This window comes from Acomys russatus, chromosome 13 (assembly GCF_903995435.1).
Source record: "Acomys russatus chromosome 13, mAcoRus1.1, whole genome shotgun sequence".
NCBI classification, from domain to species: Eukaryota; Metazoa; Chordata; class Mammalia; order Rodentia; family Muridae; genus Acomys; species Acomys russatus.
This window is the reverse complement of record NC_067149.1, coordinates 16,977,654-17,002,478: the sequence shown is the minus strand read 5'-3', so window position 1 is coordinate 17,002,478 and position 24,825 is coordinate 16,977,654. Positions and strand designations below refer to the sequence as shown.

The following is a 24,825-nucleotide window of genomic DNA, read 5'->3' as shown; positions in this document are numbered from 1 at the left end:
TAATAGCAGTGAGATGTTTTTTCATCATAGCAGGAGACAGCCCCAATGGCCCAGGGTGTGCACCTCAGAAGGGGACAGCCACTAAAAGTGGCAGGAAAAAAATTGCCTTGTATTTGAATAGGCTTGACTGTTGAGAGTGAAAGACAAATACTTCCCTATTTATTTTAAATTTTATTTTAAATTTTGAACATTTCTTCATTTCAAAAGTCAGAACATAGGAACAATTATAGTGAAAAGTTCTCCAGTACTCTATGCCCTGCAGCAGCAGCTTCTCATGATTCCATGTATCCCTGCTATACCCAGTTCTGTCCATGTCCACCCAGCACCCTGTGTCCTTCATACCTTTCCCTCTATGTGGTCACAGTGTGGCCAGTGGGAGCCATGCACCATTTTTTCTGCACCCAAGCTGGGACTTTGGATTACTCCAAGGCCTCTGCTACCAGACACTGATAGTGGGTAGGCTGTGTGCTGTCATTTCCCACCTGGACAGGCATATCTAAAGGGCATTTTCCTATCAGCAGCATGCATGGCTGAGAGGTCTGTGAGTGCATTTTCCATAGCAGTTTCCATAATGAAGGAAAATTCTTCTTCTTTTTTTTTTTAAGATTTATTTATTTATTATGTATACAGTGTTCTTCCTACATGCACACCTGCACACTAGAAGAGCACATAGATCACATTATAGATGGTTGTGAGTCACCATGTGGTTGCTGGGAATTGAACTCAGGACCTCTGGAAGAGCAGCCAGTCTCTTATCCACTGAGCCATCTCTCCAGCACAAGGCGCACTTCTTATGATAGGGTCTGACTTAGTGGCTAAGTGCAGCATCTGCAGAGTGGGTTGTTGAGGACATGAACCAGCCAGGTAGAGGAGGATATGCCACTCCCTATTGACAAGACTCTGGCAGGGTGGGTATAGATACAGCCAGGCTGGGTTCAGGGACGTATGGGAAAAGACAGCTCACAGTAGAATCCATTCAGGCTACCCCGAACCAACAACTTCACTCACATGTGCCTCTTCTCAGCTTGAGTACTCACAAAGAGGTGAGGGGCCAGCTGAGGTCCCCCGCAGAGATGTGAGCCTTGAAGGAAGGGGCCAGGGACAATAAGGAATCCTGCCTGGGCATCATAGAGGGCAGATGGCTGGCTGAGAGAGGGGAGTGAGTACAACACAGTGAGCAGAGAAAAGCTTCAACCAAGGCATGTGGGTAAGGCAGGATGGCAAGTCAGTGCTGCTCCTTAGGGACTCTGCTAGGTGGGGAACTAAAGCCAGGTACTCCACAGAGTCACAGAAGCTTCTGAGGGCAGAGGGTAGCTGATGCAGGGACTGTGACTCAGGCCACCTCTGGTCCTCTGACCCTGGCAGACTTGTATCGTGGCTTTAGCATGGGGCCCATGAGCTGCCATGTTGATCATGCGTGTTGACCCTTCTTAGTGCCTGTGTTAGGGGAGTACGGTGACTGTAGTCGATAGCTCAGACCTTCTCCCTCCTCTCTATACGTCATTACGTATGAGGTGGCCACAGCAGTTCACCCCAGAGTCAGCTCTCACCGTGCACTACTAATGGCTCCTCTCCTGTGTGGGGCAGGTAATGGATGACTACAGTGTGATTGGACGCTCCCTGTTCAAAAAGGAGACCAACATCCAGCTCTTCGTGGGGCTCAAGGTGCAGCTGTCCACAGGAGAGCAGGGCACCATCGACAGCGCCTTCGGCCAGAGTGGCAAGTTCAAGATCCACATTCCTGGTGAGTGCAGCTGCATCCCTGCAGTGTGGGAAAGATGAAGGGCCTGAGCAGTCAGGACAGCACTGCTAGCCTTGGCCTCTGGCTAAGCAGCAGGCATGGGTCCTGAAAGGGGTCTGGACAGGGGCAGGGTCAGAGTTGAATTTTATCCCACTGTTTAATATTTGGGATACACCTCAGTTTCCTTGTGAAGTAAGTATTGATCTTACAGAGTGCTCAAAGGAGGAGGGGAAGGGCAAGCCTGCCAGGGCTGGCACAGCACCATGGTGCTCAGTCAGTTCAAGCAAATTGCAGAGACCGTCAGGCTCAGGGCCATATATATGGCTGGGTCAGGGTGTGCACCTCCTTCTGGAAGTGCATCCTGTGTTTCTTTCATGTAGTCATCCCTTGGGTCATGTATGTATCTACACAAACTGCATTTTATTGAAGCTGACTGTGTATCAGACCAATGCTTGGGTGTGCAAGTTGCCATGGAGAGGACAGAGTAAGCATAATATCCAGACCCAGTGCAAGAGAAGCACACAGGCTTGAGCTGGGATATTCAAGATGTGTGAGGACTTGAGTTGAAAATGAGCTGGGTGTGGTAGGTACAGCCATCTGAGGTGGGGATGTGCTGTTGTGGGAGTGATGGAGGCGTGAGGTGGGGATGTGCTGTTGTGGGAGTAACGGACATGTGAGGTGGGGATGTGCTCCGTGTTTGAGGTGCTGAGTGTGAGAGGTCTGGGTGGGACGGTGTTGTGAGGGCTGCATGTCTGAGGTGTTGTGCTGAGTATGCAAGGGCAGGAGGTCACTGGTGGGATACTCAGCGGGGCTGGACAAGTAGTGCACAGGTTGTAGCTAGGACTTGTGCATAGTTCTTTATGGCACAGGAGGGGCCTGTTTGTAGTAATGCACTATTATCCCCAATTTTTTACCCCTATACACTTTGGATTATGGCAGTTTTCAGCTGAGCAAAGTTGAAATATTGACAGGGAACCATCTCTGATGTCGCAGACTCATAGTCCTCTGTGGCTCCAGGACCCTGGGTTGGAAAATGAGAATAGAAATGAAGGGAGGTTTGGATAAGGTAAACAAGGCCATCGTCACCTTGGTTTGCAATTTCTTGTCTAGATCATCCATGACTCAGTCCAGGAAGTAAGGCTCCTTAGTCACTCCTTGGGTAAAGCTAGGGGACCCAGAGGACCACCTATAGCATTGCTCTCTTGCAAAAAAAAGGTAGCAATCAGCTGGGCATGGTGGCACACGCCTTTAATCCCAGCACTCAGGAGGCAGAGGCAGGTGGATCACTGTGAGTTTGAGACCAGCCTGGTCTACAAAGAGAGTCCAGGACAGCCAAGGTTACACAGAGAAACTGTCTCGGGAGCGGGGGGGGGGGGGGGAGAAGGTAGACGTCACAAGAGACCTGTTTCTCTGTGCCTCTCTGTTTAAGGCTAGGAAGCAGCAGGTATGCCCACAGCAGAGGTAAGGACCACTGTCTTGTATAGCCAGCTGCATACGAGCTGGGCACACATCTCTACTAAAACATGGTACCTACACTCAAAGAATTCACAGCCATTCTCCATCTGCTCTGCAGAGCTTTTGAGTCCCCACTGTGTCAGCCTGTGCCAGGCGCTAGGACTACCAAAGTGAATACAACTGAGATGACTCAGTGGTCATGGAGCTTACAGTGGATAGTGAACTTGTCATCTGGCACCACAAGAGTTCCACGGCATCACTGGTTGAACTGTTCACAGCTCTGGAAGGCTGGAGGCTGGAAATCCAAGATCAGAGTGGGCAAGGCTAGTCTCTCCTTGGTTTACAAACGTCCTTTTTCTTTGTGTCTTCACATAGCCGTCTCTCTGTGTATCTGTCTTAATTGTTTGTAGACACAAGTCATATGTTATTAGAAATAACATTAACAATCTCATTGTAACTGGTCTCTTTAAAAGCTATCTCCAGCAGTCTCAAGCTGAGAGGTCTGGCACTAGCGTGCTCTCTCTCTCTCTCTCTCTCTCTCTCTCTCTCTCTCTCTCTCTCTCTCTCTCTCTCTCTCTCTCCCTCTCTCTCTCTCTCTCTCCCTCTCTCCCCCCTCCCCCCTCCGTCCCTTCCTCCCCTTTTTCTCTCCCCCTTTCTCCCCCTCCCCCTTTGTATACACTTGGTCAGCCTACAACAGGTGTGAAGACAGACCATGGTTAGACATCCTCAATGTCTGCATGCCACTAACCATGTTATGCTGGGTGGGAAGGTGTATGGTATATGTGACATCTCACATCAAGGCCCCTCACTGAGTCTGGGGTTTAGAAGGTTTCTCAAGACTGCCAGAACACACACCAGCCAATGTACATACAGCAGATGACGCATCCTGTCATGCCGTCAGTACCTGTGATGAGTGGTGGTAAAAAGGATGCTTGAGCAGGTAGAGTCAGAGCCTGGGACCCAGGCTCACCTATGGCCAAGAGCCAGGTTCATGATCACTAGTGGATCACAGATCATCAGAGCCACAGGAGTGTGTGTAGAGGAGCACCTGTGATACTGATGGAAGTTAGAGCTAAAGCCTGGGCCAGCAGCGTGAGACAGAGCCCGACTTGTGATGACCTGCCCTCCGTGTGCTCATGGAGCAGGGAACTACTGCTCCCTCAACTTTCTGCATGCATCCCCTCCTGGGTTCCAGCTATGGCCTGTGTCTTGGTGACACCTGAACCCAAATGCTGGTTTTAGCTCCTTCTCAGGAGCTGTCTGGTATAGAAGACTTCAGAACTGGTTCTTAGAGAAGCCCTAGGGAAAGGGATCATGGGAGAGAGATCACATGGCCCTCCCCTTCCAGAGGAGAATGGGAGGTGATGAGGAAGGAAGAAAATCGTCCAGGATAGAAGGAACAGAGAGTGCTAAGGCGTCACAGAGACTGGACACAGTGCTACACCATTTGAGAACGTTGACTAATAACAGCATAATAGTCATTGAACATTGTGCTGAGTGGGACATTGTTCTGAGTGCTTTATGTGTTGTAGCTGTTTACTTTGGTGTGTCCAAAATGCTAGTCTGGGAACAGCTTTAAAGCAGTGGTACTTCTGTCCTCCAGCAAGGTCTTACAGGAAGTCAGACTTGGTAGAGGCCCCAGGATTCTCCCTGCTGCTCACCCTCTGTCCAGCCCAGAGGCTTGTCCTTAGATGGTGAAAAGAACTCCTGAAGGCTTGAACTTGTACGTGGCATCTGGTCTTGCCAAACATTACCAATCTTGACTTGGGGTCTGGATCCTTCTGTCATGGGGATGCCCTCAGTGAGGGTACTTTCCAGTACCCCCAGCGTCTTCTCCCTAGGTGCCAGTGTCCTGACAGTCTACACATTGCTGGCCACAGCCTCCCAACCCGATATCCCAGGGCACATTCAAAAATGGGTTTCCTGTGCAGAGGTCTGCACTCAGCAGAGTAGCACAGACTTAACTCACTCACAGAGCTTCCATGGTTCAGTTATTGACCAGGGGTATTGCTAGCCAGAGTCAGCCTCTGCCAGGTCATGTGCCAGGAGTATGGGAAGAGAAAGTACATGCTCTGTATCAGCCATTGCTGGTGCTGGGTACCAGTTTCTGCCCAAGAGGTATTGCAGAGATCAAGTTTTTCATCTTGTGGCAGGCACTTGGGGAGGCTGTCACTCACTTTATATATGGCAATAAGACAATGTTCCTGTCTTTCTGACTTGGGCCCTCCCTGCTAAAGCAGAATTCTCAACGTGGGGTGTATAAGACAATGCCAAACAGTCAGTATACGATGTGTTGGCAGTAGCTACTGCACCTATAAATGTCATCTTCATCGTTTCTTGGGCTCCTTCCTGTTGGGGTGCCTGAGAAGGCCAAAAGGTAAAATGGTCACACAGTCAGCAGGTTGAGTAAGCATTTTACCCACAATTCTCAGAAGCTACAGGTGTGACACGGTAAACTGTCCAGCTCAAATGCCTTACCAAGTTACATGGCTGAGAGGGGCACTTTGCTGGGCCCAGTGTGGCTGCCTGCAGAGCCCATCTTGGTGCTGAGAACTAGGCTGCAAAGGAATCTGAAGCTTAGTCTAAGAACCAAGTGGCTGGGGTCTGTGAGGACCCAGTGCTTGCTGTGTAGACTCCGGATTCACCACATTCTTGCTGTCATCCTCCAGCTAAATTTGGGTTGACACCTGGCCCCTGGGGAGTACCTGTGATCTGAAGAGGACCCACTCTGAGCAGACTTTGACTACCACTGTCCAACAATGAGTTAGGTCCTCTAGCTCCAGTAGGTCTGGGATGAGGGGCTATGCTGTTCTCTGAGGGTTCAGAGGATAGACCATTGCGTGACTGTGGCAAAGAGCTCTTCCATCCATGAAACAATTTCCTGCAGCACAGGCTGCTGCTCTAATCCCAGGCCCTCCTCTCAGGATCCACCTACTCAGTCCTCATCTCTCTGTGTAAGATCTGTAGGGAACCAGGATCCAGGTGTCTTAAACCAGATTTCACAGGACTCACATATTATGTTAGCCTGAAAAGCTGGAGAAGTTACCCATAGTCTCCTCATCTCAAGGTTTTAGGGTTGCTTGGTTGTTGGTTTTGGTTTTGTTAAGACAGGCTCTCTCATCTAGAACTCACTAGGCCAGCAAGCCCCAAGCTGTTTCAGCTTTCCAGTGTTGGGATTGCAAGCACACAATGCCACCACGCTGGATTTTCTTACATGTGTCCTGGGGATTGATCACAGGTCCTCATACCATGTATGCAACAAGCACTTTGCCAACTCGATCCTCTCACCAGCCTTCCTCCTGGCACTTTTCACATACCACAGGTGTGATGAGGAAGGTACACTGTCAGGAGCAAGGGCAGAAGACCCCTCGTTGTTTTTGGGCTATGTGGCCTGCAATGTGCACAGACTGTTCTGTCCCAAAGTCAGTGCCACGTCATCAGATTACGCAGGTGGGATTGGAAAGACAATCCTTTCACCTGTTGCAAATCCCAATACTGGTCACCTTGGGAAATGTAATACACTCATTCTTGGAAGCCCTGATACCTTTGTCTGGCCCAGCAGAATTTTCCAGAGGCCATCTTGAAACAGGGAAGTTTCTGTGACAGCTCAGGGGTAGACTGACTACTTGGCACCCAGGGCCCTCACCAGTGAGCTCATTGGCCTCAGGCCTTGGTGAGAGCCTGCTGGCTGGCCTCTTCCCATCCCAGCAGGGCCACGACTTCTCACACAGGGGTCAGGGCTTGACCTATGCCTATCTCCAAGTGGGAAAATAGGAAAAAAAAAATTTTTTTATACCTGCAACGTAAAAGTAATAGCTAGTTCTGTCTCAGCTGCGAGCCAGCTTAGAGTAGTAGAAGGGCATTCTGTTCTCCTTCTCCTTGTCTGCACGGTCCCAGCTCTAGCCCACACCCCATATTGAGTACCTACGCCACTCTAGACATGGCATTGAGTGCTGTGAGTTGTCGTGGTGGCCCTCCTTGGTGGAATGCAACAGTAGCTAGGCACCTGAGCTGAGGCTGGACCTGGAGACCCAGGGCTCAATACGAGCTCAATGTTTCCTGCACCTGGGTTATGAACAACAGTGCTGGAGCATCTTCCTAAGTTTGCTGTAATATGAACAGTGTTTTGTTAGGATTGGTTCCCAGAAGTTAAATTGTTCTAATTTTCACAAAGAAAACACCACGTATTTAGAAGTTTTCTGCAAGCTTCTGGCATTGGGTCACCTCATCTCATACTCCTGTCAGTCAGGTAGAGGGAGTGGATTTCAGCTTTCCTATCCTATGTACTCCATCCTCTCAAATCAAGGCTTGTTTACATTTCTTTGGTGAGTACTAAAGTCAATCTTACCCCCACCCCACCCCCCTACACACACACACACACACACACACACACACACACACACGGCAGTAGTGGTGGCAGACAGAGGCTGAAGTTCCCAGCCTGGAACAAGCAAGCTGGTCTCTCCTGATTCAAACCATAGACCACGTAGGATAAGTACATCACCCCCACCCCTTGCAGGTTTGGGTGCTGATGCCCATATGGCCCCTGGTCCGTACAGGACCTGCACCTCTGCCAGGTGCCTGTGGTGGCAGCTCCATCACTTCACACATCCTTTGGCTCAGGGCAAAGGATCATCCTGTCCTAGTCTAGGTAGCCCATGAGCCCCCAGACACCCTGCTGGGCTTCTGCACATCAAACCCTACCTGCCCTGGCCAGAGCTTGTTTCTGGGGGCTATCCTCCTCTGAGGGTACCTGGCAGAGGAAGTCGGTGTCACAGGATGGAGGTGCTAATGGTGGAGGGGCATGCTAACTACCTGTGGAGACCTGAAAGCTTCTGGTGAGAATAGAAGACCACGTGGGGGTGAAGCCCAGATGTTAATTCATGTAAAGTGCTGGGTGTCCCCAAACATCCTTAGAAGGGGCCCCAGACAACCTGGGGAGAGACAGCTGGGTCTCAGCCATGCTACCCAGGACAAGGCAAGCGCTGAGCAGCTATTCATTCCACTGGCTTCTGCCCCACAGCCAGCTGCCAACTCCTACAGGGAGGCAGGAAAACAGCTCACTGGGAGAAGCGAGCCGAACAGGGGTGAGGGGTGAAAGTTGAGGTTTCAGAGAATCCTATAAAAATGAAAACAAGCCATCCATCTTTCCCCGGCATCTTACCCCGACGGCGCCCTTTCTGGATCTTGCCCTGATGTCTGTGGGGACAACAACTCTGAAATCTGACCCAACTCCCATAAGCTGCTGCCACCCCAGCCTAGGGCTGCCCTGGACGAGGACAACCTGGTATCCAGAGCAGGGAGCACTTTGGGGTGTCTTCTCTCCCTAAATGAATAGCCTCCTCCAGCTTTGGCCATTGAGGCATTTCAAAGCAATTGTAAAAATGATATGAACCCCATCGAAGAACTGTTACAACAATGTTTATTCCCAGCATTTGAAACAAGGACAATGATATTATAAATAATTGTAGATGATGAAGATAGGCAAGAAAAAATAACATAATTAAAAGAATTTTACAAGACGGCCCGTTCACAAAGATGGATGGAGTAACACAATACGATGAAAATATCTGCCGTTAACACAAACCAGCGCAGTGGACAGAAGCCAGCTGCTGGTCAACCTGCCCACAAGGTCCCAGCATGGCTCTGGGGCCCCAGGAAGAGGCAGTCTCAGAGTTCTTTCCTGGTAGCAGTTGGCGGCCTGGAATACAGGGCGCCTGTTTAGTAGAACTTGCACAAACCAAGGAAAGTCACAGGGCATGCTTTAGAACTTCCCTCAGGAGCCCTCCCTAGCCCAGGAAGATGTTAACCCACTACCCATTAACCCCTCAAAGTTCCCCATCCCAGCACACTGCCTAGCCCTCCTGTGGCTGCATTTCCTATAACTTCTTCCTAAGGACTGTCTCCCCTACACAGCCCCACCTCAGGATTGGCACGAGGCAGGTGCTTGGTAACTCTGGGGTGGTCAACTGACTGGTAGCTTCAGGCCACTTTGTGTGGTGTAGGGAGCACAGTGAGATGGCTGTGCTTGTTAAGTTAGAACATAAGCAGAACACTCAGCCTGGCTGCACACAGATGCGCTAGGTACCAGGTACCCACTGCTGGGCCAGCATCTCCACCTCCTTTCTGGGCAGGGACAGTCTAGAAGCAGTTGATCACTTTATGTCTCCTGTAGGCTTGCCTCGCTCTCATCGCTATTTGGTTTCCTAAAATAATATAATAATAATTAAACTTGTTTTTAACTGAGAAACATATACCAGACAGTACTGAGTTAGATGGCTCTGTTGCCAGCAAATCAGAGATGGAACTTTGTTTGGATCTCTCCCAGTGCCTCCTGCTTGCTCTTAAGAGAGGGAGCTAGATGTAGTGGCCCTGCTTGTGATCCCAACATTCAAGGGACAGAGCCAGGAGTTCCAGGCCAGCCAGAGCTACGTAGGGAAACCCTAGTGTGGAGGGGGGTTGTTTTCTTTCTTGTTTGTTTGTTTTGTTTTCTTTTCTTTTTTAAGAATTAGAGATAAAGCTGAAGCTCAGCCCTCCCTGGAGGTGCTCCCTTCAGCTGGTCTTGTGCCCAGTGGGGTTTATGCTTTTCCTGTTTGACGACTCTGTCAGTGCACAAGCTAAGCATCCCTTATCCAAATACTTAAGACCAAAAGTGCTAAATCAACCATTTTTTGGATTTTATAGTATTTAGAGACATCACTAGCTGAGCATCCCTAATCCAGAGTCAAAAATGCCCTAAAATCTGAGGCTTTCTGAGCAGCACATAGGCACTCAAAGTATTTCTGAATTTAGGACTTTCTGGGTTTTGTCTGTGTTGTTTTCAAACTCATGGACATGGGTGCAGGTTGTTTCTGTTTCAGGAGTCTTTGTCCTACAGCCATTGCACTGTCTAACCATGGGTGCCTCACACTCTGAATGGCTCAGTTTATAGACGTGTCACCTGTCTGAGGTTGCCAGGGCACCCTTCTTCTCCACTCCACAGAGACACTTGTGAGCAGCTCTGGGTGGGTGCTGGCAGCAGATCTGTCCCCAGTATTGCTGACGACAGAAGCCTGCACATCAGCCAGTGTGCACACCTGCATGGAGCACTGTGCTCCGTGGTTGGCCACTTCTTACTGGTTCTACCAATACAGGAGGAGGTTTTCAGAGCTGCTGTACTCTCCTGATTTCTCTAGCACATGGGTTGGCCTTCCCTGAGCAGAGCAGGCTTGGGTTTTCTGGTGGGCTTGTGCCATGGGATGACAGGAAGCCTGGGCATTTGGTTAGAAAGCGGGCTCTTGTGTGCTCCACCTGGTTTCCTGCTAGCTTTGACTTCTTGTCAGTGCAGTGACTGAGAATCACAAAGCCTTGGCTTTGTGGGAGTCGACCCTTTGATGACCCCTCAGGCATTGTCTTCGGGAAGGGACACACAAGCAGAAGTGCTTTGGCTGCAGCTCACGGGAGGGGAGAAGTGATGGTTCTAGAGGTGGTGGCGCGAAGGATTAGGGAGGCCAGCCCTGGAGCTGGTGGGGCTCCACAGAGGAGCAGCTGTGCAGAGGCCCCAGATGAGACCCGAGGTATCAGAGCAGTAGGAAGCAGACGCTGTGGAGAGGAAGGAGGGGGATGCAGTGGGGAAACTGATAGAGTGGAGAAGCAGTGAGGGATGTCCTGGGAAACGGAGAGGTGAGAGCACAACACATTTGGGAAGCCACTATTTCGGTGGCTTCGAGGAAAGCCCTAGGCTGTGGGTCTCTTTAAAACTGGAGCCAACCTCCTCCTATTGCCCTGAACAATAAAGTCTGTGGTCTCTACCTGCCGAAGCCCTCTCAGACTCCAAGAAAGCCATCTGTGGCTGCCCTCAGACTCTCGGGCCTCCTGGCCAAATAGGCTGAGGCAGCCTGTCTGCCTAAAGCTGGGCACAGACACAGGTGGAGGAGGAGCACAGAGCAGACGGCTCCAGGCCCCGGGCTTCTTCAGTCACGTCTTCGTGTGTCCACCTGTGTGTGCCGTCCTCTGACAAGAAGGAGGTGAGGGAGAGGCCAGCTTCCTGACGGGGCAGTTGTGAGACATTCATAAAACTTTTATTGGACTTGCCACCCTTCCAGATAAATATTTTTCAATTTTATGAGCTCGTTTTAGGGCCTAGGCTTAATCCTGGCTTTGTAGCTGCCTTTAAAAAAATTAAATATTGTTTTGGCAAAAGGAGCCCCTCCCCCATGCCGCCAAAGGCAGCTCATAAATCCCCATGTTCAACTCTTGCCCTTGCCCCTCCTCACCCAGCTCTCTTCCCTCCCACACCCTTGTCCTAGAGCAAGACGGGATCCAGTGCATGGCCACGAAAGGAAGTGCAGAGGGGTCTGCTTTGAGGCCCACAGAGCTCCCCTGAGGCTCCCAGTGGGGTTCACACAGCCACTGCTGCACACCCAGGTGTCCTGGTCCTCAGGGAAGCCACTTCTTGCATTACCCCCTCCATCTGCTGTCGTGAGGACTGTCCTCCCAGGCCACCAAGCCCAGAGAGCTCCTTGCTCACTGCTTTGCCTCTCCCCTGATGGCTCTTGTGCTGTCAGAAACCTTCTGCTCTACATCCTTATTTGCATGAGTCAGTCCTACTTCGAAATGGGACAGTCTTCCCCATGCATGGCCCCAGATCTGGGCCCCTGTCAGCACCTAACAGACACAGGTGGCAAGTGCGGAATGGGTGGCATCTGGTGGCTCTGGTGGGATAATGAATTGACATACTTTAGACCTTGTTTATGTGACACTGACCTAAACACTGTTACGTTAACTCATAGCCTCATCACAACCTTGTACAGTAAGTGCTTTACCTATCCCATTTCTCAGATAAGGAGATCGAAGCAGGGGCCAACATCCCATATGAAGCTGCGGGGAGGGTTCCCTGCCAGAGTCTGGGTACTAGTGCTAAGCATGGAGCCTACACTCTGGCTGCTATGTGAGTGGCTAACTCTGAGGGGAGTGTCCCATTGAAGAATTTGGCTTGGGTTCAGAGGTGATTTTAGACATTCAGACTCAGGAGAATGGAGTGACCCAAGATGGAAGGGAACAGAGAGAGATGGCGACTTAGACTCCATCACAGTGCCCTGATCATTGCCAAGTCCTTTAGGCCTCACAGCAGTCTTGTGACACAACACTGCTCTCATGCTAGCCTGTCCCCTGGCATGTGCACACACAAAGCATGGATGCAACTGAGGATGGAGAGGGTTCTTGTCCAGGGATAAGGAGTATGGCTTCATCTTCCTCATTCATCTGCTCTTTCCTGAGTACCTGCCATGCCTAGTGCCCTGATTTCCTCACTGATCTCTCCCTGTGCCCACCACAGAGCAGGCATTGCCCCATATCACAGAAGAGACACCTGTGGGTCAGTGTTACAGGCCTGGCCAAGGCACCTGCTGCATGGGAAGAGCAGTGTATCCTGCCCAGATATTTTGCACCCTCCCGACCCTCAGCCCACAAAGAGAAGAGGTACAAGGTATGGTCCTGCTGTCCCTGCCCCTGCCTAGTCCTGCTCCTCCTCTAAGACCTCAGATAGCCACGCAGGGTGTAACTGGCAGTCAGGATGCCTACAGACTCCAGAGGAACCACCACTCGGTTATCGCAAGGGAAGTTGTCCCCATGATAATACCTGCAGCTCTGTAGGTAACTGAGCTGGCCACCAGGCAGACAGGGAGCATAGGAAAGTTGCTTTCCTGGGGGCCACCATAGAAAGCAGGGAGCAGGTGTTGCCCTGGGAATTCAGGCTCACTATTTTTAAAGCACATGTACCCATGGGCCAAAGTTGGCCTGTGACATCCAGATCTACTTGCAGCTATAGAGTACGTGGCATCCAGCCGTGTGGGACAGCTCCACAGGCATGAGCATAGCAAGTCTGGTCCACTCTGGTTTCTTACACATGGTCACTTTGAAAACTGCGAGCCACATTCCCACCTCCCAGACAGCTTGAACAAAACAGACCTCCCACAGCCAGCCATGGCCCTTGAGGTCACACAGACTCCTGCTACACAAGGGCAGAGGAGGCTGAGCCTGTGGCACTGCAGGCAGCGCAGTACCAGATAGGCCTGGGTGGACTGGTGCTGAGGAGGAACAGACACCGACATCCCTAAGCGGATGCTTGTCCTGCTTGTGACATCCTAGACCTCACATAACACTCAGACACACAACATCACAGTGTCACTTATATCACTGGGTGTGCTCTTTGACAAAAGGGCAGGTTTCCACTCACAGTAACACGCGGCGCTCTGAAGTGAATTGATCTGAAGAAGGCTTTCTTGAGGAATGGAGGGAGCCACAAGGTGTATTGCAAAAACACTGCTGCCGCCAAGTGGGACGTGCTGAGCTTTGAGTATGATGGGTGATGAGGGGTTCATAGCTTGTCCCCAGTAAAAGGAAGGTGCAATCATAATTCGGAGCCGGAGATTTCCACATGGAGAGGTGTTTCTCAAGAAGCAGGGTTCACTGGCTACAATTGCATGCTCCCTCCAGACCCTCAGGCACCAAATCCACATCTCCCTTGGATATGTGGGCAACTGTGTTGGAACCCTGATGTCAGCTGAGGCAGGCACAAGTGCATTCAGGGACAGGTAACCCCATGGCCAACTTGTACAAGCTCAGCTCACCACTGTCCATACAGACTGCCTTGTAGTATGTCACAGAACAATAAGTACAGACCACCAGACTTTCAAGAAGCTGTCCTGCCCCCCTCTTTCCCCCCAGTGCTGGAACTGACTGTGGGGGCCATGGACGTTGTGAAAAGTAGTGCAGGCCATAGGGTTCCCTGTGTGCTTTGGTTCTCTGGGAACAAAGGCTTCACCCCTTCAGCTCACACTTCTTCGCAGTGTGTGCAGGAGTTTACTTTAGAGATAGCCCTTGTTCTGGCTGTTCTTATGGGTCTGCTTTCCCCTTTCAAAGAAAAGCAGAACTCCTCGGAGTGAGTAAAAACTACAGTGCGGTTAAAAGCTGGGTGCAGCTCTCCCCACTAAGGGCCTTGCCAGCCTTTGCTGAGACAAGCTCTGGTTTCTCCTCAGTTTACTCAATGGCAAGAGCTGGGGACAGGACCACTGATAGTGTGTGTCATCTGGGCATAGCCCTTATAGGCTAGCCACTGCCTGCCATGGCACCCTTCTCTTCAGTTCCAGGAGGGACTGGAGGAGGATCGTGCCTAAGGACATGCACCCTGAGCACTGGGGACCAGTGCTAGCTGTCTCTAATACCACACTGTTGGACAGGCTGGGGTCCTCGTCACAAGTTACCGGAAAACTGAGAGGGTTTTTGGTTTCCATTGGACACAGTGATTTCATGGATGCACCCAGACTGATGGGGTGGGAGAGGTGTCATGTTAATCCTCAGAATCCACCCCCTGCTGTCTTCATAATGTGGCCTAGAGTGGGCCTGTGTTCCACTTCTGGCAAGAGCAAGAAACAGGCCTCCAGTGAAGGGTGGGGCCAAGTTACTCTTCAGAACCTGCAGAGAGGTAGCCAGTACTAGCAGAGACACAGGGTACTAGCACAGGACACATAAGGTTTCTGCTGTAGACCTAGGCCATGAGGACACATATACATGTTTATTGAGAGCAGGCTAATCATGTGCTTGGCAGTATCCTCAGATATAGTCCTGTCAACCCATGGTTATAATGTGCTCTTTGGGATTTGGAGAACTGTTGAGTAAAGGAGTCACTCTGGGCCAGGTGGCATCTGTAGAACATGTACAGAGGTGGAGGCAGTGCTGGGGGTCACTTATCTGAGGAGCCTGTGCCTGTGGCTCTACTCCTAAACACTGTGTCCCAGGAAAGGGAGGGGCCTCAAGCCTGACCACTATAATGGGGGCTACAGTAGAGGTGGCACATTTTATCAGCAGAGGAAACCACGTCCCATGACAAAAGCCACCCTCTCACGCCACTTCCGTACTGTGTGATGGTAGGCAAATGTGCATGCCATGATGTTCTGTCTAACCTTACCCAGTACACCCGTCACCATTCTTGGATCCCCACAAGGTGTTGGAGGAAAGTGGAGGTAAGGCCTGGCACACCCAGGCCTGGGGATGCCCAGGGCTGCCCCTGGTTCACTCTCTGTACACTGAATGATAGGGGATGTTGCTGGAGAAGGAAGTAGCAGACCCACCTCCATGCAGAGTGGGCTGCCTCCTGTCCGTGATTCCTCTGGCCCCTCAGGTCTTCAGCCCTAAGCACTTGACACCTGCAGGGAAGGTTCCTGCGTACTGATCAGAAAGAGGAGGCATTGTTTATTGTTGGATGCACAGCTACTGCCTGCCGCTCTCCCAGGGCCTTGCTAGCACCGCAGTCTGTCTGCAGTTCTGTAGCTATGAGTGGAAGGGCCTGATTTCACAGAGCAGGCAGCTGATCCTAGAGACCACATCCCCTCAATGATAGGTGTCTTCTCATAGCACTGGCCAAGCCTTGAAGGACCAGGATAGAATCTAGATCTTGACAGTGGCTGTTTTGGTACTGCGCTAGACTAGAACCCTTGCACTTCAGATGCCACAGAGCACACCACCACAACTCAGGTCCCCAGTGAGGGACTAAGCCATCTGTGGCCCTTAAGCTCCTATGAGCTTCCAAAGAAACACATTGTAGAAGATATTCCAAATCAGAGGCCTGCCTGGGTCCCCATATATGTGAGTAGCTCCACTAGCTGCAATGAACCGCACATTAGGCTGAGTCAGAGCACAGTCAGTATTTTGGAAAACATCACACACAGTAGACAAGAGCCACTTTAGACCATCAGCCACTGTGTTGCCGCCCAGGCAGGCAGCAGGCAATAGTGATCCAAGAGATAGCTACTATGAAGGGGGAGGGTTGGAGCAAAGGGGACTGGGGAAGCGGGGAAACAAGGCATGGTCATTGAGAGCTACTGCCCTCCAGACCTGCTCTGGACACGAGGACCCATGTGGTCTCAGTATGAAGAGGCCTAGCCTTGGCCGATATATCAGGAAGGCAGGCTGGAGTGCCAGGGTTTCAGTGGGGCATGCTCCTTTTAGCTACAGGCCAGGCCTGAGAGCTTCCCTAGGGGCTACACACAGTATAGCAAATCAGCTCAGATGCAGAGCATCATCTGTGTGCTTGGACACCCTGAGATGCAGGCAAGTGACTGAGAGATACGCTGTCAGAGCCTGCAGGTTCAGGAACATGGATAGGGACCTGTGCTGCCATGCCACCCCTGCCCTTCGTCTGTCAGCCACAGAGGACAGTGGCATATTGGTCACCTGCGCTTGCTTCCCCCTCTGCTCTGGCAGCAGAGCTGATACGGTAATCAGGATGCCACATATGGGCCCTGGAAAATGACTGTTCCTGAGCCTTTGTCCACTCTCATTATTCTCTATGGCTTTTTCCCCCAAGTCATAAAAATGATGTTTTTAATATGTGGGGTTTTTTTCCTAAGAAAAAGCAATATGAAGACGACTTTTATTGTCAATAGCTGTACCTTTTAAACCAGTTATCTTAGTTTCTGCTCTAGGTATTTTAATTGAAGATTAACTATGTTAAAGAGTGTACATGTGGAGGGGTGGGAACATTAAAATTCTGCACCCTGAGTGGTGGGGGACGCCACTTCATGGGAAGCCACAGGAACCTGCCCCCAATCCCTCTGGCTTCAGGCCTGCCCTGTCACAGTCCTTCCCACCCACCAGGAAATTATAGTGTCCTCAGGCCCTGGATATTAGAGCAGACCACAGCGCAGCCATCATTGCCCCTGAGCACAAAAGAAGGAAGGTGGGAAGAAGTATGCAGGGTGGGTGAACACATGAACCTAAGTGAGGACGCCCTGGGCAGGCTCCTGAGTGTTCTGCCCCTCAGTTTTCTGGTATATGATGATCTGGAGGTGGTTGCCTTTGAGATCTGACTGTCTGTGGAACATAGCTACCATGCAGTGAATATTTTTTTTCTGACTAGCCCAGAGATGCCTTGATAGTGGGGCACCAACAAAGCTTTCTGTGGCCAGGCTGGCCTCATGTGAGATGGTCTTCCTTCAAGATCCCTCATATAGTATTTAGCTAATTCCCAGACCATTTTGCCTGCGGGGGACACCCAGCAGATCCATCCAACCAACATTTTTCCATGGTGACCCAGACTACAGAGACCTAATCCCCAGAAGTCTCTAAAGAGATGTCTTAGAGCCTGACCCTCCCTGATGACAGTCCCTGGAGAGCAGTAAAAGGTCTGGCCTGCCTTGAGCACCAGGCTGCCGTGGTACTTCATAAGCACAGCCCTGGATGTGACCAGAGCTGTGAGCCCTGACCTGCCTGGGTCGTGACTCCCTGGTGGGATACCTGTGTGGCTGTGGCTAGGTGACGGGCCATGGGTGGATGCTGGCAGTGGCAGTAGCAGACGTAGCAGACTGGCGACCTTCAGTCCCACTGAACAGGAGGAAGAGAAGGCTCTCGGATGCCAGCTCACTTCTTGCAACCCTGCCCAGCAGGGGGGACTTGGCTCTCTCCCCTTGCAATTCTCACTACCTGCTGACCCCACTTAGCTTTGTCACTGTCCACACTCCCCAAAAACCTCAGTTCTGCCCGTATGCCATCCCCACTACCCTCTCACCCCACTCACCTGGAAACCCCAATTGAGCATGAAGGGAGGAAACCAATAGATCCAGGACTCTGAGTCTGGGTGGATGTGACCTGCAGACTTGGAAGAACTCTAGTTTTCCAGGACTGCCCTACACACCTGCATGGCTGCAAGCAGAAGGCATACTCATCGTCACCAGCATAGGTGGGCTTAGGGGCTGTGTGGCCATGAGGGGGCCATTAGAAGTCCATCAGGCTAGCGAGAAGCTCTGACTCCTAGGAAGGGTGAGTCACCCCAGGAACAGAACTGGGGACCCTTCTTCTGGGTCCAGACAAGCTGAAAGGACCAAGGAGGCCCTTGCTGGAGTCTCTGAGGAAGAGTCAGTGCCTTGACCCCAGGAAGAGGACTACTGGGGTACAACACATCTCTTACTGAAAGTCTAGGCAGGAGACACCAAAGCAGTTGCCATACCCCACTGAGGGAGTCCTGCAGGGACTGGAACTGAGGCAGCTAAAGCACGAGAGAGGGTCTGCAGGAGGCAGGCCACTAGGGCACCTCGAATCCAGACCTTATCTGAGCACATGTGATGATGCAAACCAGCTTGAACTGGGAGAGTGGTCAGGGTTTGTTCTGAAAGAAGATTGGACAGCATGGAGGTGAGTAGGCAGAAAGGCTTGCAGTAGTGGCTGGCAAGTTTACACAGAGGCTGTACTGTGGCCTAATCAGCAGGGCCTGCCCTGAAGAGGGCCTGGGACCTCCAAGGAGCACGTGTTAACCCTCAGTGGGCACAGCAGTTTCAGGTAGGATGGCCAGAAAGTCCAAGGTTCCATGTTGTACATGAAATGACACCTGCCATTCGGGGCCTGCAGTTACCTCATGGGGAGGCAACATCACAGGATCCATGGCGCCTCAGGTGGTCAGCAGATCTTCTATGGCCATCTTCCCCTCCAAGCTGAGTAAGACCCGAGGATAGCGAGTGCCTCTCCACTAGGCTGCCCCCTCCAATGGCTAAGCCTCCATCTGAGTCTCAAGACCAAGTCATTTCCTGCCTGGATCAGACTGATTTTGGTTTTGTCTTTTTAAAAAAAAGCTTTCACATACTGCATTGTTTTTCCTCCCCACACACCCCAATCTCCAAAGTACCTCAATCTCCAAAGCTCGGCTGCATTGTGACTTCAGTTAACTTGGTGCGGGAATATCTCTGCAAAGGGCCTTTTTTTGTTTTTGAAGAATTCATTGTTGTTGCTAAGAAGCTTAATATAAATTAAAGAAGGAATTAGGCAACATTAAGACATCAAAATGGGCATGCAGGGCCCATTGCCTCCGTTTCCTCCCAATCAAAGACGTCTGTGAGCCATCAAGTGCGCTCAAGAGCCGCAGAAGGAACTTGGTTCTATGGTTACATGGGCCTGTCTGCCACCCCCTCCCCTAACTCCTTTTGTTACTGGGATGGCAGAATGCAGTTCTGGGGTTTTTTTGTTTTTGTTTTTTTTGATTTTTGTTTTTTTAATTAATCACCTTATCTCTTTAAAGCAAATTGCATCTTTGTTTACATACATGACCATTGCAGAGAAGGAAAGAGGGAAATCAGGGAGCTGGTACCCACAGCTCAAGAGGACAGGCCTGCAAGACAGGGAGCACAGGGCCACACCTGCCAACACATGGCAGAAGGGCCCCGTCACTCTTCACAGAAGTTCAGAGGCTTTTCCTCCCCGGCTCTTCCAGCCTGTCCCTAGCCAGGTGAGGAACAGATGACAGGCCAACTATGGCAGAGGGGAGTCCCACATTCTGACCCCAGCTTTATCACACAGCTGTAGGACATATACCTTGGCTTACCTTATCTGGCCCCCCTGCAAGTCAGGTGCAACCAAAGCCTCCTATGTATCAGATGTGACTGCCAGGCCTGCATTAAGGCGTCTTCTACCTTGCCAACTCACCCACTCCTGTCATGCCAGCCCTAGTCTCAGCCAGCCCAACTACAGCCAAGCTGCCTTTTACCTTTGCCGGCAGCAGCAGGAGCCTTTGCAGAAGCAGGTCATTTCTACTCAGACCTTCTGTTGCCCATGCCCCCCATGTCTTGTACAACTGCAGCCTGTTGAAGTTGGACTCTGGCTCTCCAGCTGCCAGCCCAGCAGTCCTTACCAGGATGCTGCCCCAGGAAAACCCCTACCCCCATTCTGTGTCTGCCCTGCTTTCACAGCCCCCGATAGCTGTTCTGCCTTCAGTGAGCCCCTGAGGGGATACTGACCCCAAGATGCTTACAAGGGATCCGTTCCCACTGGGGGGTGCCAGCTGCCCACCAATGTGAAGGCCCCTCTTCTAGTCTGGCCCCTGACATGAAAGCGACGCCAGCAATTGGAGGCAATTTGCTGGCCTTTGATGGCCACTGCCCGGGCGGCACCCACACTGGGCTTGAAAAACTTCGCTTCCCACATTCTTCCCTGATTGCCCAGCGGAGCCAAGACCCAGCAGCCTGCAGCCCATTGTGCCTTTGTATGGGGCTGGCGCACAGTGAGAAAGGCCAGCCAGGCCCTGGGAGAGGTCCCCATGGGAAGCCATGAGCAGTGGTGTCACACAGGGTCACTGCCACCCCCACTACATCCTGGGGTCTTGGCTCAAAAGAGAGTAGAGCAAGCTCCAGGATTCCTGATGTTTCGGGAAAGTGGGTCTCCTGAACAGAGGACATCATGGGCTACCTCAGCCCCAACACACCTTGCCAGGAGAGGACAACTAGCCCAGCCTGGTAGCTGATCCAGACTGCTCCCTGGACCACTTGAGGTCAGACATGTTTTTCCCAGGCCTCACCACTGACCTCTTCATCTGGGTGGGATGCATGCAGGTGTGTGTGGCATAGAGGGCTTGGCATGTAGACGCATGTATCAGAGTGAGTGCAGGCGGGTATGAGTGTGGTATATTATATGGGTGAATGCATGTGAGGCGTGTGCGGGCCATGAGACACAGGTATGTGTAGTATAGGTGAGTACTGATGGCTGTATATGATGCTTGGTGTCTGTATGGTAAGTGGGGGCGTGGTGCATGGAGGGCAGCATGGGGTCCATGGAGAGGTGTGAGTATGATGGTGCTGAGTGCTGAATACCGCATGAGGATGCCCCCATAGCATTCACGTTCCCCAGGGCACCTAGAAGGCTCCGTGCCCAGCAGAAAGAGCATCACCATTCACTGGCCTCTGAGAGCAGGGACTACAGAACCACAGTGAAAATTAGTGCTCAGTAGGGATCTTGAGGGAAACTCCATGTAGTCTGGGGAAGTCAGGGGACATGCTCCAGGCAGCAGTGGCAGAGTCTGCGTTTAGCAAGTAGAAAGGAACGCAGCTCACAGAAATGACCCTTGCTTGGTTCCTTGTGGCTGGCGCTCAGAATGGGATAGGAGCATCAGGGAGTGGAGAGCCAGAGAAGGCAGGCACAGGCCCTGGGTGACATATCCTGCCAGTGTCACCAGGTTCCCACATCATATAGGCCTTAGAGGATTCTCTCTGGTGGCAAAGGAGTAGAGCAGGAGATAGCAGGAATGGCCAGGAGGGAAGGGGGGCGGGGCTGAGGAGCTGGGAGGGCCAGTCCCTGAGCCTAAGCAGCTGTGTCAGACACTTGGACGTTGGTGCCCATAAGAGTCCTGCCCATGCTCAGCCTTGCCCTTTGCAGGCACAGGCAGAGTGTGGTAGAGGCAAGGCCGCTGGCCTCAGAGAGCCAGCCTGCTTCCTGATCACAGCTGCCCTGAGACCCGCCAGGATGTAGGGCTCCACCTGGGCCTTCATCCCCTACTTGCCTGGGTGCTAGGGTTCACTGCTGTACATTGTCTCTTGTCTGGGACAGAAGTGGGCACACTGTGGGGCCTCTGTGCCTAACCCAGGCTTACCCAGAGCCGTTGGGGGTAAAGTAGGAGAAAGGCACTACTTGTTACCCCTCGTGATCTCTGGTAGTTGGGCACGTAGCCTTCTGGTCTTTTCTCAGCTGATAGTGTTCTTCTGAAACTTCTGCCTGCTGCATTTTTTAACTAAGTTTAGAATACATCTTTTGTATTGAGGCCAGAGGTCAGTTTGGAGTGTCTTCTTCTGTTACTGTCACTAATTTTTTTGTGACAGTTTCTCAGTGAACCTGGAGTCCACAAAATTCAGGTAGACCAGCTGGCCAGCAAGCTCCAGGGATCTGTCTTCACCTCCTGAGTGCTAAGACTATAGGTGCACACCACTTTACCCAGCTTCTTACCTGGCTGCTGGGGATCTGAACTCAGGTCCTTGGGCTTGCAAGTTCATTACTGAATAAGCCACCTCTAGCTCCTCAACCCTAGCACAAGTCTGATTTTAAGTGCACATTGAGTCCCATTTACAGCAAGGAGATTGTCTCATCTCCCTTTGGCCTCAGATCAGCTCTGACTGGTACTAGACGTGTGGTTCTCTGGTGCTCAAACATAGACGGGAATCAGAGCACCTTAATCACTGGTTCTGACCCCACCCTCAGTTCCTCCAGCCCTGATCAGTGAGGGCTGGGTACCTCGCATGGAGGCACCTCTGCACATCTGGGCCCACGTGACAAATGCTTGTCTGGTGTGCATACCTGGAATAGACTTCTTGGTTGACATTGACTTACAGGAACTGTCTCATAGGCTGTTCCTAAATGCTTGCTCTCTAGGTTCTTGGACCAGGGATTTACACAAATCCCAATAGGGTTCCACCAGCACTGACAGCTGGGAGCCAGGGTCCCCAGTGCAGATCACATGAATGCGGACAGAAACCTCATTGTGGTGGGACTGGTCAGAGAAAGACAACAGATACCAAAACATGGAGTCTAGCAGAAGAGATGGAGCTATAGGATAGAACTAGAGAAAGGAAGGACCAGAAAGGGTGGGTGTAGTGGCCAGGTAGTCAGCAGGCCTGAGAGGTGACATTTAAACAGTGACTTGAAGGTAGTAAAACAGATGCTCTTAGAACCCCAGGGAGTGCATCATCCTAGCTGAGGGGCTGACAAAGCCGAGCGTGTGCAGAGATAGGTGTAAGATAATACAGGACAGGCAGCTGGTGTTTGGTGGGAATCACTGTGTTTGCCCGGGCACATAGAAAGAGCCAGTAGAAAGGGTTGGTGGGGTGGGGAACTTTTCTTACTTGATAGCCTATAGATGCAGGTACCCTAGTTGCCTGCTGACTCCCCAGACCCACTTAGCACCTTTCTCCTAAAGAACCAAACACACATTTCATGAACTTGGCTATGTCACAGATTCCCTCTGCTTACGTAGCCTGCCATTAATCTTCGTGGTGTTCCTTGTCATCTGGCCATGAGTCCAGCAGTCGTTTTCAGAGAGCCCTGCATTGAACACATCAAAACTGCTACTACCACCCTCCCAGGGACACAGGGTCATTTCCTTAAGTTTCTCATTGCTATCTGGGGATATCTGCTTCCAAACCTGTTGACTGTCAGTCCTTCTCAAACCAGAGTCTCCAGGGGACCAGGCTTGGACTGTGTGTCTGCTCCCAGCTGTCCACTGAACCTGCAGTGCCAAGTGTCTTTAAAAGGAAAGCCTCAGGCAGTTGAGAGACATTTGCAGCCTGAGCTGGGCCAGGTGCCTGTGGTAGGTATAGCTCCAACTCCCCAGCACATGGCCCTTGGCCAAAGGAAAGGGGGCCACTAAAGAAACAGTGTGGTATTTGCCACACTGCCCCAGGACTGTTGCCACAAGTTTTTTGTAGACCCTGTAGGTGTTCCCAGAGCCCTGTGATGGCAGAGGTGACTGAGCTGTTGAATGGCCACAGTGTTGCCAATACCAGGCTTCTTTGAGTTGATGCAGTATGCACTGTGTGTAACCAGAGCCATCACAGATGAGATGGACTGCTGATTGGGCCACACCTGTCTCCCCAGCATGGCACAGACGCTCTGGAGCCCTGCACCTCTTCAGCGATCAGACCTCCTGGCACCAGAGAGAGACAGGCCCTTACCATTTGTCAGGGTCTGTTGCCAGCAGAAGGAAGGCCCAGCTCTGATTTAGGGACTCAGATACCTGCAGGCCTGGCACCAGCCCAGGGTGCTCCTCTGGCTTCAGGACCTAGGCACCATCTGAGAGGAGGCAGAGCCACAGATGTGGGCCCAAAGATCAGGTAGCTACAGGAAGGCACCTTTTCCTAGGTGCACTCTGGCAGGGGACAGTGGGCAACCTGGCTCCAAGGACCTGTTTGCAGCTTCAAGTCCCTGGCTTTCCCAGGGGATTCAGGTTTTAAGATGGCTCACAGTCTCACTTCTGCCTGTCAGAGTAAGCCCAGACCCTTTATACAGTGAGACAAGCCATTCCTATCTGAGTGCAGTTTTCCAGGGATCCACCACTATTTAAATCCGGAGAGTAGGGGCCAGTGCAGAGTGCTTAGAGGTGGCAGCCCTCTTCAAGATCGTTGTCATAGGGCTGGCCGTGGTGGCACACGCCTTTAATCCCAGCACCCGGGAGGCAGAGGCAGGTGGATCGCTGTGAGTTTGAGGCCAGTCTGGTCTACAAAGCCAGTGCAGGACAGCCAAGGCTATACAGAGAAACCCTATCTCGAGAAAAATAAAAAACCAAAAACCAAAAGCAAAACAAAACAAAACAAAAGATCATTGTCATAGCCCAGGCATTGGTAGCACACGCCTTTAATCCCAGCATTTGGGAGGCAAGGCCAGCAGATCTGGTCTACAGGATGAGTTCCAGGACACCCAGAGCTACAGAGAAACTCTGCCTTGAAAAACCAAAACCAGAACAAACCGCCATTGTCAGAGGCTCACATGCAGGTGGATGTTGCCCTTCAGAATTAGGCATGTCAGGAGATTTCCCCAGGTACCAGCAGACACTGTCCGAGTCCCTGCCCAGCATCTCATCTGCAAACCCAGGACAGTTGGTTGTAAATCTCAGCACAAGAATAAACAATCATGTGAGATGCTGGACTCGGCCTACCACTGCAGTGTCTGCAGCTGCCAGATGCTGTCAGGGTGTGACACAACTAAAGAACCATGGGCACTGTCCACTGTGAGACTAGAAGGGGGCCCCGAATTGAGCTCTTGAGAATAGAGAAGCCAACTGCAGACAGGCAGTAGAGACAGTGTCTCCCAGAGCCTGGGTGAGACCCCCACAAGACTTCTGGCCATGG

The 24,825-nt window shown here is 51.5% G+C and overlaps 1 protein-coding gene across 2 annotated transcripts in view; it reads left to right on the top strand.

The window, feature by feature from the left end:
• The window catches only part of Eefsec (eukaryotic elongation factor, selenocysteine-tRNA specific), a 197,792-nt gene that overhangs the window by 171,892 nt on the left and 1,075 nt on the right, over positions 1-24,825 (top strand). For both annotated transcript variants that reach the window (XM_051154874.1, XM_051154875.1), the window contains one exon: positions 1,588-1,744. In XM_051154874.1, coding sequence (XP_051010831.1) covers positions 1,588-1,744 — 157 coding nt within the window. The remainder of the gene's footprint in view (positions 1-1,587; positions 1,745-24,825) is intronic.